Below are 11983 nucleotides of genomic sequence, written 5' to 3'. Positions count from 1 at the left end.
GCAGTGTAATTGTTTAACTGGTAAAATATTTGATGTTTTTTTATTTTTTTTAAATATATAGAAATGTTGTTCTTCTGCATAATGTACATTCAATCTGAATGTGCTAATGAATTAAATATATCATCAAGATCTGTGTTTCGGGTTTCCTTTCTTCTGTAGCACACCGAGGTAACAGTGGTCATGACAACGAGTTGAGACACAAAGCGGGGGCGGGTTTGAGAGGAGGAATGACAATTTGAGTAGGAGCTGGATTAGTTTCTTTTATTTATTTTTTTTAAAGTGATGTTCATATTGTTGAATATGCAACTTTACCCTGACTGCTGGACAGAGAAAAATTGTATTTTGTATTTTCAACCTCACTTTGACCTTGTGAGGTCAGAATATTCAGTCAATTTCTGAGCCAACACTGCCGTCTAGTGGCAAAGGTCATGCACACAGAGGCCTAAAATGAATACAATAATCTGATGACACTGTTACAGGCATAAAATACCAATTTATTACTTTGCACATAAACACAATAATTCCCTGCAGGCTAAAAAAAAAAAAATATTTGAGCTTTTCATAATAGCAATACAGTGTGAATGGCCAAATGCAGGGGAGGTTCTACAACATGCCCCTTCTACTGGTCAAAAAAAGTGTAGGACAACTTGAATTGAAGCGTTCCAATCCTTTGTATTGCTATTAGAGAACACGAGATGACAAAAAAAAAAATTGAGCAGAGCTAAAACAGCCCCCTCCTTGCCAAAAATAAAAATACACAAAGAACTCCATTAAGATAATTGATATAACAAAGTGATAATGGGAATTTAACAGTTTCTCACCCTCCCCTTTTTGGGGACAGAAATAAGTCTTAATTTATAAGAGGTAAAAGGAGGGAACCATTTGGGGAGAGGGGGTTGCCATGGAGACAATCGAAACAGGCTTGGCCACAGGTATGAACCAGGAAGAAGGAGACAAATATGGAGGCTCACTAGAACTTGGCAAAAAGAGGAAAGGGGGTATGCTCTTAAATGGACATGATGTATGAACAAAGTACCTCGTTTAAATTTGAACACGGCCAAAAGAGCACACCCCCCTTCGATAAATCTTTGCCGTACAATAGACAAAATTGACATTGTGTGGGAAGATCACCCAAAAATTGAACAGATATTGCTAAACAGTTTCAATAAAGTGAGAAACATTGACACCCAAAAAGATTGATTTTTTTTTTTCCTTTAGCCTTATAAATATGATTCAAACTCCCCCCTTTTTTTTTTTTCTTTTTTTTTTTTAAGAAGAATAGTCTGGCATGCAGGCAAGCAAAATCTAGTCAACAAAAATTGTCTAAAATCTATGTAACTATACCACCAAATGTCAAATGCACATCCCCACTGATTGATACAAGCAAATGAAACATGGGGGGAGGGAATAAAAGGACAGAAGACCAAAAAAAAATTTAAAATCAAAACAGCTTTGTGTTTCTGCATTTTATCAGGCTTAAGCTTCATGAAATATTCAATTTGTAAAAAAAAAAAAAACAGATGAAGATTAAAAGCACAGCCTTCCATTTGCCTTACATAGCGCCTCCCTTCACACAAATTCCGGACGAGCCTCTCCCCATTCTCGTCTTGACGCCAACGCACACGCCTACAACAGGTAAGTGCTCAAACTCATTCATAATAAACCTGCTGCTTTACGGGTGGTTTATTACAAAAGGGTTTTGACTTTTGAGCTGTACCCCCCTGATGAGGCGTGCGTGTCGACGGCCACCCCATCGCTCTCCGGCGTCCGGAAATTCAAAATCCCCGGGGAGGCGCCACTTGTGCAACTACGGAAGGAAGGCAAATGACCGTTTAATAGAGAAGAGGGGCAGTGCTCATGCTAACTCATTCGATCCAGTGTTAAAAATGCATGAGAATAAGAAACACACTTGTATAGCAAAGACTTTAAGAGTGGTATACATCAAAATACATACAGAAGAATTGAAACCATTTATAAAAAAAAAAAAAAAAAAGAAGGAATCTCATTGCCTATCGCAAACCGTTTAAAACAGCCCCCCGCCCCAAATCTAGCTCCGCTAAAATTACGATCCCTGATTGTCTCCATCTAACTGGTCAAAACCGACTCTGGAGTGCTACACGGAAGCCCCAATTTGACACCAAGTTGTCTTAAGACCAACAAAGGAAGCAGGAATTCATCCATCCATCCATCCATCCATCTTCTCGCCATTAGCCGTGATGCTACAACAAAATCCCGACCCGTGACCTCCAGCCACCCTCCTGAACTACTCCAAACAATTCACCCCCCCCCCCCGACTAACTTGAAAAATGTTCAATCACAACAATTACAACATTGACAACCACGATAACACGGTAGCACTAAATTCTAAACAACCGTTGTTTTTTTAAGATAACCACAAAACATCCTTATATTAAAAATTTACAAATCTGCTTTATTGATTCGTATGTATAAATGCATAAAGGTAATAGAGATCGAGAGTGCCCTCTGTTGTTTGCCTAGTGTCCCGGGTCAGTGCAATGAATTGGTCATCATTTGCAAATGAGACCTAAAAAAGAAAAACATAACTACTCTGCTTTCTGGCCCTAGAAAAACAAACAAAAAAAAAAAACAACGTCCAGCAGTGTCATCATAAAATCTTTCAGATAATCAGGTCCAAAGAAAAATCCTATTTGTCACACCGAAGCAGGCGCTGATACGTCTGCTGTGTTTTTATGCCTTAAGCCCAAACAGCAGCTCCCAAAGCAGAGCCCGTCCCCGGCCAGACCTCAGATATCATTGATCCCTAGCTGAAATATCACTTTCTAGCAAAAAAAAAAAAAAAAAAAAAATAAATCAACAGTTTGCCCAGCACGTGTGCAAATCCCGCCTATGGTAGTCCAAAAAAAGAACTTAATTTGAATCTATAAGCGACCCAGGACTGCTAAAAAAATCCTCTACGAGGCCCGTTGAATTCATTTCTCTCAAAGCTGCTCTAGAGATGTAAATATGATTTATATGTACTGTATACTTGAATATAAAAACAACAAATCTGAGGCATATACAGCAGTTATCTCCTCAATTTCCCTTTACAATTCAGTGGCCTGCCATGAAAGCTTGTGCGCGCGCACACACACACACACACACACACACAAAAACATCTATTTACAGAAACGCATACACCGGCTACTCTTCCGCAAGGATGGGAGGAAAGTAGTAATGGGTAGGAACACCCAAGGTCACCTCGTTTGTAAAAGACTGAAAGAGGAAAAAAGTTAAAACACTCATAAAAAGCAAAAAAAAAAAAATAATAGAATATATATATATATATTCATTCTCAAAAGGTCAACCCCTACCCGCCCTACCCTCCCCACTCCATCTCTTCATGTAGAGTTCCCTCCCGATAAAACCCAAGACCTTGTGACAGATTTTGCCCTAGTGGGCTTTGAGGTAAAAGTAGATCAGAGTTCCGCCTAGCTGGGAGAGCCAAAGAAGTTTCGTCGACACCGAGCGGGTGGCCGAAGCACTCCGTTGCTCAGTGTATCTTAAAAATACGAGTGTAGACATTCAGATAGAAAGGAAAAAAAAAATTAAACGCAAAATAATGGCTCAATTACGTAGTAGTATGTGTGTGTGGTTTTTTTTGTTGTTGTTTTCCTGTCATATTTTTTCCCGTGCGCCGGAAACCCTTGAGAGTTTTCCGTGCCAAATTGCTGGTTAGAATGGCGACCCCGACTGGGAAGACTGGGTTTGAGCTTGTTTCATTAAAAAAAGCTATCACGCGCAGAATCCTGTCAAAATGTCGCTTTGGTGCACATTTAGGAAAAAAAAAAAAAAAAAAAAAAGAAAAGTGACTGTGATGAGGAAGTACAAAGACAACGAGGAAAAGGCGAGCATATAATAATGGATTAAAAAAAAAAAAAAAATACCGACGGGATGCAAGTCCACGTGTGGACGGGCAGATAAACTCGCTAGTTTAGGCGAAGTACATGGTGTGCTGGGTGTCATAGTGGATCTGAACCGCCTTGGCCAAAGCCTGCGGGTCACGGCCGTTACTCTGGCCTGACACATGGCTTCCCTCAGCACTGAGAGAAGAGCGAGAACAAAAAAAGTTAAACACTCATAATGTCAGACAGAACTGGGTGGATTATTTTATTTTTTTTCTTTGCAACCTCACCTGTCATGATCTTTGTCCACCAGATGGTATCGGGCCCGGAAAGCCACCAGCCTGGCGTAGTAGGCGGGCGCCGGGATGGAGACTGAGCGCGTGCAGCGGACGTAAGTGTGGCACAGCTGGTAGGTGAGGAGCTGCAGTTCGTCGGCCGTGAAACAGTTGTCGTCCCACAGGACATGGTAGTGGGATGGACGGCTGGTACCCTGAGGAAAGGGAAAGGTGGTCAAGAACATAGTCATTGGAGGAATGACTCAAATGAGCCTCACCTGAATTCCAGCGTGGCTGCACAGATAGAAATCAAACTCGGACGGATGCGTGATGGTGCTGTCCACCGTGGTACCAGCTGGTACGTTGCCACTCTTTCCAACCTTGGAAAAAAAAGTTTTTGTTTTTTTTTATGAATTATAAATCAATAAAAAATGTCTCACCCTCTCAGCTTTGTCAGAGCAGAAAAGACGAGTGTGATGGCGCTTCTGGACCACGATGTAGGTAATTCCCGGCCGGTAGTCCTCCTCCAGACTGATGCACGCCTTCCTGATGGCTATCAACTCCGGCCATGCGACCTTAAAAAAATAAAAATGAAATATATAAACTCCAACGTTTCTGCAAGCCAACATGCAGAATCCAAAACATTGAGCGGACCTGTTTCATCTGGCCTTCAGACACACCGCCGCGATAATAGATGATACGGGTTGGCTTGAAACGTGTGGACTTGTAAAACTGGATCAGTAGCTCTCGCACCATGTTGGTCAGGTCTTGAATGACCTCCTGACTGAAGAGCTGCTCCTAAAGACAGCAGAAATTTGAATATTTTTTTTTTTTTTTTTTACAAAATAGATTTATCCACCTCGAGACGAACCTGGGACATGTCTTGACGGGACGTCTGGACTCGAACTGTGGCGCAGTAACGGCTCGGGTGGCCATCCATGCTGCCCACCACCGCCGCTATGGATGGTTTCTTGCCGTCACCTGCTGGGGGATGAGTGACATCTGCACCCAGGAAGATGACGGGCTGCTGGAACACGGACGGCCTGAGAAAAAAAAAAAAAAGGTCAGCATTGTGGAGCTTCAAAAACAAACTACAAAAAATATTTAGTCAACCAAAGCAAGATGTTAAAATCTTCAGACCTCTGGTGTGGCACCAGGACGTTGTTGATGCCTCCCAGCTTGGCATTGATCTTGAGGCAGAGGTTGGAGAGCGTTTGCGGGGACGTCTTGACCACATTCTTCACCTGAACACACTGGGTGGCCATGCCGAGGAGAGTGTCTCCCACACGCTTCACCTCAGCTGTGGGAAAGAATAGTCGATTTTTTTGCCTCATCTATAAACCATCCGACATAAAAAAAAAAAAAATAGTGTGCTTACCATAGACGGGTGTTTTCCCAGGCAGGATGACAACAATGAGCTGCAGCCCCACGTAAGACATCTTGAGGTGCTTGAACATGGGTTCCACACTGTCCGCCCCTTGTGCGTATTTACAGAAACATGGCTGGCCCTGAATGGGCATCCCGGCATCCTTTGAGATCTTACGCAATTGGTCAGTGAAGCTCCTACCGGAAAAAAAGCCCAGCTCGTTAGCCGGCCGAGCTTGGTGGCGCGTCAATCCGGTCGTTACTCACTTGAGCAGATCCTCTCTGCATTGTTTCTGCGGCGCGAAGCAAGCCACGGCCCAGACCTTGATCTCGATACCGGCGTAGAACTGCTTTCCTCTCATGTCCCACACGCCCTGATTGGGCGTGGCCACCGTTTTATTCTGCGGAGAGAGTCCCTAACCTCTTAGTCAACCCACCGTTTGGATGAGCTGATACACTCTTATCAATTCACAAGCAACGCAAAAAAAAAAAAAAAAAAATGGATGGTTGTAAATACAAATCCAAAAAGGAAAGAAGCTTTCTACTTGGTTAACAAGCTTTACCAAAGACTATTAAGAGCCTAGTAGGCTCCTTAGTAAATGACCCAAGTAGTTAATTGTGGCCATTCATGTCATCACAATTTGTCATTGATAAAAACAAAATCATTGATGAGCAAGACTTCACCATGCCGATTGAAAATCGAGACGGCTCATCCGATGAATGGAAAAGACTTGACACGATAAACATTTAAAAAAAGGTATTCACTGGAAGAAGATTAGACTTGCTATCAATCGAGAGGTGTCGTGCAGAACAAAATAAGAAATGCATCCAAACACGAAGACAGTGTTGCCAATTCGAATTTCGTGCCAACAGAATTGCAGGGAGTTTTATTTCTTGAAAGGTCGCCAAATTGCCACTTCAATGAGCGTTTAAAAGAACTTTACTGCTGGATGCTTGATTGTGCTGGGTGATAACAAGTCTCATTGACATCCTGGTGGTACCTCACCCCCCCCCTCTTTTACTCCTCACAATTTCAGCCTTCCTAACCATTTTTCCTTTTTAAAATTGGAATATCTGCTCCAGTGTTCAAACACAGATGCATATGTGTGATTTCCTCACCGCTCAGCATAAAAACATTTACGACCATATTTTGAGCATCGGTCATAATTTGCAAAACTCTCTCCAGATGCGGCTCGATGGCTGAATTGAGATGAAGTGGGCCAATTAGCAGTCTTTCATGATTAGAAAGTAAACACAAACATGACAACCCAATTTTTCTTACAAATAACTTAGTAGCACTTTTCAAAAATCACTTTTTTTTTTTTTTTAATTGAGGATCTGCTGAGATGCACCACAGACCTCCTCAAACAATTTCAGAAAATGTGTTGTACAAGACTACTGCAAACCCCAGAGAGAAAAACCCGTTGTTCCAACATTCACTCAGATGCCCCCCAATTCATCATTAGGCCGGATCGGTACTCACCCTGCCACAGTCCCTGCCTGTGTCTGTACTCACCCGGCCCCCATACTGTAGCATGGGGGCGGGGAGCACTCGTCCGGTCACCTCGGTCATGTCATTATGAACCACAATGCCAAATTCCTTCAGGTAAGGGTCCGGGCCCCCGACCATGCTGTTGCTTTTCACCTGGAAGGAAATTCAAAAGTTGAGATCTTTTTGAAAAGAGCCAGAGCGAAACATGGATCTTCTCTCACCAGTCTGCTGATCTCTTCTTGTCTGTCAGGGGCGGAGCGAGCGGTAGCTTTGATCATGGTGGACGTCTGGTTGTCTGTGAGTTTCTTGATACAGCGTTGTCCGGCTACAATGTTGCAGACCTACGTATTCCCAAAAAAAAAAAAAAAAAAAGGGGGGGGGAGGAGTCATTAAGAGGATGCACGCTGAAGTGACGTTGTGATCTTTGAGTGTGTCCTTCTCACCTCCAATGGCAGATAAGTGTGCTTCTGTTCCTGTCCTACTTGGAGACAGGGCAAATGAGGATACTTGAGTTGCAGATTGTACTTCTGCTTAAAATACTGGGCGACGGTGCATTCCATTGCTTGGCCGTTCTCGAGCTGTAAAGGGAACCTGTCAAGAAAAGGCGGATCAACTCAAATTTGCAAAAAAAAAATACAAATTTCAATTGGAGATTTCAAATGAACTGAGAGCAACTTACGTTTGGTGGCTAGCCGGTCGGCGCGTGACGTTGCACACGCGGTACTTCCTCTTCATCTGCCCACAGTGTGTGACCTCCACTTTCAAGCCTGTCAAAGCGCAAGGAAAAAAAACTGACGCAAGGTTCAATTTCCTGCGATGTTTTCTTTTTAAAATATACTTTCAGAATCTTTATTGCGCCAAACCTCACCTCTAATTTCCTTGGTAAATTTGACACGCTGCGAATCAGTCAGGGGTTTGGTCTGTTCGTTGATGTTCTGGATATCTAAAACCTCGCACATGAACTCAATCACGGGCTGAGCACGGTAGAAAGCGGTGGCCGACACTGTGTGAGGTCAAAAAAAATAAAAAAATAAAAGTTATTGAAGTAACCTGGGAGGTTATCCGAGTTCAACTTTTCCTTACCATCGATGTTGAGCATCATGTTCCACATGGCGGGACGGACGGACTGATGGAAACCAAACCACACTTCCCTGCCTCCACCTAAAGGATGGTAGTAGCCCTCAGGAGGAGAAAAGAAGGAACGCCCCACTGGAGTGTATCTATAAAAACAGACACCGAGATAGTGAGGAACACGCGATAACCCAACAATGTTCATAAATAAAAGAGAAATAAAGACCTCATGGAAGGGAGATGCCGCGTGATGACATCCAGAGCCTGAACGGAGTCCTCCGGGACTTCGTTCAGGTGACCGGACAACGCTTCCAGTAGCATCTGAAGGCTGACCACAGACACCCACTGCAAGGAAACCTTGAAGGTTTGATCTTTGCCTTCGCCAGGTAGGGTCACCTCCAAATCCACCTGATGGGGATGGAGAAAATGAGAAGGTGTGCCTTCAGGTAATGGATGGAGAGTGGAGTGGACTACTAACCCTGTCCCTCCCTATCGGCAGCGGGTGCGCTGTGTACATGTTCCTCTTCCCGTCATAGCCAGGCTGTCTGTCTCCAAAAATTTGCATTTTGAAGTGCCGCACCATGGTGTCCACCACCTCTCTGGAAAGCAAGAAAATTGTTTTAAAAATAAAATAAAATCAAATAAAAATGTCAATGTAATCTACCTGTTGACCCTCCGCGGCCGTTTCTCAGGTTTGATGTCGATATCATAGTGATAGACATCAATCTTGGGAATCTGGACTTGGAAGTGGTTGGCCAGGAGACGGATGGGTTTCCCCACCGTGCCAAGGCCGGGACGCCGCGGAGGCTGGAACAGAGAGGTAGGAGCAGGCGGGCCTGGAGAAAAGGAACAAGTCATCATGACCCAGATTGTCAAATAATTCCACCACATTGAATGATTGATCCAGAACTCTGCCACCCCCCCCCCCCTGACCATGCGAGTCCAAGACAATGACCTCCAATTATCATCTGGCCCACCCCGGCTCCACCCAGACATACGAGGGCATCCGACCCAAACAAAGCCGAGGCTTCCCTCGGCCAGACGGTAGCGACGCCATATGGGAGGGGTGATCTGCCGAGTCCGGGATTACCGTTACATTTGGTACGAGGCGCGGTTCTGTCAACATTTGATCACCATGTTTATCTTCCATTAAATTCATTGGACATTCATGAACGCATAGACATTCGGCGTCATCAACTTTGGTGGTATTGAAGGAGGCTCGGTGGGGGGGGGAGGGGGTTCTTAATGCCTTTGTCAACTGACAGCTAAAGGACTAAGGGGGGGGGGGGGGATCCTGCTGAACTCCGTGCGGCCACACGCTCCAGTTAACAAGTGAGGCGCGAGAGCACAGACAATCGGGGACCCCAATGCTTCACCGGATTTGCCCCTATCAAGAGTGGGGGCCCCCAAATGACCCCCCCTCCCCGACAAGTAAACACCCTTCCAGCCTAGTAGCAGTAGTTTGATTGCTGCTTTGCTATTGTTAGCATTGTAAGATTGTCAGCGTGTGACTCAGCCTTGACAATCCATGGCGCATTTATTTCCAGTGTCTTGTTGTAACACGTGACCTTAGCATGAAACAGGGTTTAATAAAAAGTAAATAAAAAAAAACATTGGTACCTTTCTATCATCTCCTGCTACTTGCAAAAGCTCAAACAGTTTGGAAAACACTTTATTTTTGTTCGAACATTTAAAAAGGTGCTTTTTTTTTTTTTTTTTTAGGTATCCTTGGTAACTACAGCGTGATTATGCAGTCGGACAGCTGGGTCTGTACCCAGCATGTGGATGATGGTCGGTTCCGGTGATGACTCAGAGACTGAACAGAACTAAGCGGTCTGTGCACGGACTCCCACATCCTGCAAATACCTGGTTAAGCAATTGCAGGGATTATATATTTTTTTGGGGGGGCGGGGGGGCTCTTTGCTTGCACGCCCTATCAAAATATTTACAGGTATGTTGCTTTATTCTCTGCTCCCGTTGTGGCAATCTCTTTCTTGAAAAATCACACCATGTCTTTTGTGGTTTGATCATAAGCAATACAGAGCAGTTCTTCCGTTCCAGTAGCGGTGCTCATTTGTTTGGGGGGCGAGTTGAGATAGTCCGCTTCGATTGCATTCTGCAAGTTTGCGAAAATTGCGACAATCAAGTTTGATTAAAATAGAGTCCAAATCTGCATAATAATCAAATCCACATCATAAAGCTTCCATGGTGTATGCATACACACCTGTGGAGACCTGACTTAATTAATTTGCATTCCACATAACCAGCATTTGCTAACCAATTTACAATTCCCACTGCAAACCGATGCATTAGTGTAACGCCAGCCCTCCCTTTGCTTGCTTTCATGAGAGTGATCGAATACAAATTAAAAAAAAACAAAACATCGCTATGCTTCTCAACTAAGCAAACGAGAGGCAGGATGTGTGTTGTATTTATGTTACGAGGAAAGAAAAACATTATTGTTATCGCCTTGCGTTAAGGTGCACGCTTCCTTCAAGCAACTGCACAGCCGGGAAGTGGCTTTGTTATCATATAGCAGATGAGTAATTTGGAGCATGCCTGCAGTCGTGCGATGGTGAAAAGAGCCGTCCATCGGTCCGTCCATCCTCGCTGTGTGTCCCCCCACACACACACACACACACACACACATGTCGCATGGCTACTGGACAAGCAAGCGAGAAGAGCCCCGGACCCAATAACATAAAAAAAAATCGTATTCATTTACTGGTTGTACGTTACCCTTTTCTTTTTAAACGGATCTCGAGCGGAGAGGAGAAAAGCACGCTGTCCCGATGGCGAACGTTCAAAAATAAAACGGGATTATTTCTAACGGGGGGGGGGGGGGGGGGGGGGGGGGGCACGATTTGCTTAGAAATCGATAGGATGGTCTGTTGTCACTATTTAAAAACATCGTGGTTTTGATCGATTTGAAGAAACGTGTCGTGTAAACACACTACGACGCGGAAGGGAGGGAGGAAGGAAGGAAGGTCCTAGTTAAATCCCCACACACATACACAATACCAGCTCCGACACGACGAGCCGTGCGTGTCTCACATAAATAAAACCACACGGGCACGTCCGCAGAACATACACACCGCAAAACACATTCGACGTTCGAGCGGAAAAAAAAAAAAAAAAATCAAATCACCCGACGTCAATAATGTCACGCAGAGAAACACATGGGATGGGATCTGCGTTTGTTTTCCGTCGGTGCTTCGAGGCCTCGGTGCAGCCGCGGCCCCCAGTGAAGCTGCACACCTGCGCACACGAGTTGCAACGCGGCTATGTCCGCTTAACCCTAGCCTCTTATTTGTCTTATTTCTTACCGGGTCCGAGCGCTTCCATTGCCGAGGCCTCTCTCTCCGACTCTGTCCCGGCCTGGCGGCTCCGTACCGACGCTGAAATTGGGGGCGGTATCGCGAAGCTTAAAGTGGCTAATTTAAGAAAAAGGGGAATAAAAGACAGCGAGGAGTGCTGTTGACTGGGCTGGCTGACCCGAACTACTGATACTGCCGCTTCTGGCGCTGGGGATTTGTAACAGCGCATGCGTGAGTGGGAGGCAATCAGTTGGGAGATGCGCATGCGCCTGGCGAGTTAATCAAGCGCTCATCAATAACACTAATTAACTGCAATCTATAATTGATTATTTTACAGAATGATTTTGATTCATAAGCCACGACATAAAGCGAACATCTTGAGACCACTTTTTTTTTATATTGCGCATGTCATACAAAGTTACAAAACTATAGTTCATGGCAACATTTAAAGGCATAGTACAACGTTTAAAGGAAATTAATTAGAACAAAAGAATTCAAGACATTAAAGGAGAGAAATAAAAGGTATTTTATTATTAATATTACTTAAAGAACATACAGTACAAGAACAGGATTTTGTAAAGATCTTAAGCATAGGCATAA

The 11983-nt window shown here is 44.2% G+C and overlaps 1 protein-coding gene across 3 annotated transcripts; it reads right to left on the bottom strand.

Annotated features, from left to right (window-relative positions):
• Positions 1-246: 246 nt before the first annotated feature.
• On the bottom strand, positions 247-11594 carry ago4 (argonaute RISC component 4). Of its 3 annotated transcripts, none has more exons than XM_085900579.1 (19): positions 11393-11594; positions 8731-8902; positions 8545-8665; positions 8293-8474; positions 8079-8215; positions 7864-7998; positions 7675-7786; positions 7439-7586; positions 7217-7336; positions 6987-7148; positions 5771-5919; positions 5517-5701; positions 5279-5438; positions 5010-5181; positions 4793-4936; positions 4579-4713; positions 4417-4518; positions 4154-4353; positions 247-4061 (listed from the first exon to the last, which is right to left on the bottom strand). In XM_085900579.1, the coding sequence occupies exons 1-19, from the start codon at positions 11409-11411 to the stop codon at positions 3953-3955; spliced, it is 2664 nt and encodes an 887-aa protein (XP_085756705.1). In that variant the 5' UTR covers positions 11412-11594; the 3' UTR covers positions 247-3952. The 3 variants fall into 3 exon arrangements, with proteins under 3 accessions (XP_085756705.1, XP_085756706.1, XP_085756707.1); XM_085900580.1 differs by having other exon boundaries at positions 7675-7762; XM_085900581.1 differs by having other exon boundaries at positions 5771-5904; positions 7675-7762.
• Positions 11595-11983: the final 389 nt, after the last annotated feature.

This window comes from Syngnathus leptorhynchus, chromosome 20 (genome assembly GCF_054491065.1).
Source record: "Syngnathus leptorhynchus isolate UIUO chromosome 20, UIUO_Slep, whole genome shotgun sequence".
NCBI classification, from domain to species: domain Eukaryota; kingdom Metazoa; phylum Chordata; class Actinopteri; order Syngnathiformes; family Syngnathidae; genus Syngnathus; species Syngnathus leptorhynchus.
The sequence above is the reverse complement of the archived record's forward strand: the minus strand, read 5'-3'. Positions and strand labels throughout refer to the sequence as shown.

What these genes read in the sequence shown, in the direction of transcription:
- ago4 (XM_085900579.1), bottom strand. An exon ending in CAGGCAGGGACTGTGGCAGG is followed by an intron (nt 5,920 to 6,986) that starts GTGAGTACCGAT and finishes CTAAGAGGTTAG; the next exon opens with GGACTCTCTCCGCAGAATAA. An exon ending in CCCGTCAAGACATGTCCCAG is followed by an intron (nt 4,937 to 5,009) that starts GTTCGTCTCGAG and finishes TGCTGTCTTTAG; the next exon opens with GAGCAGCTCTTCAGTCAGGA.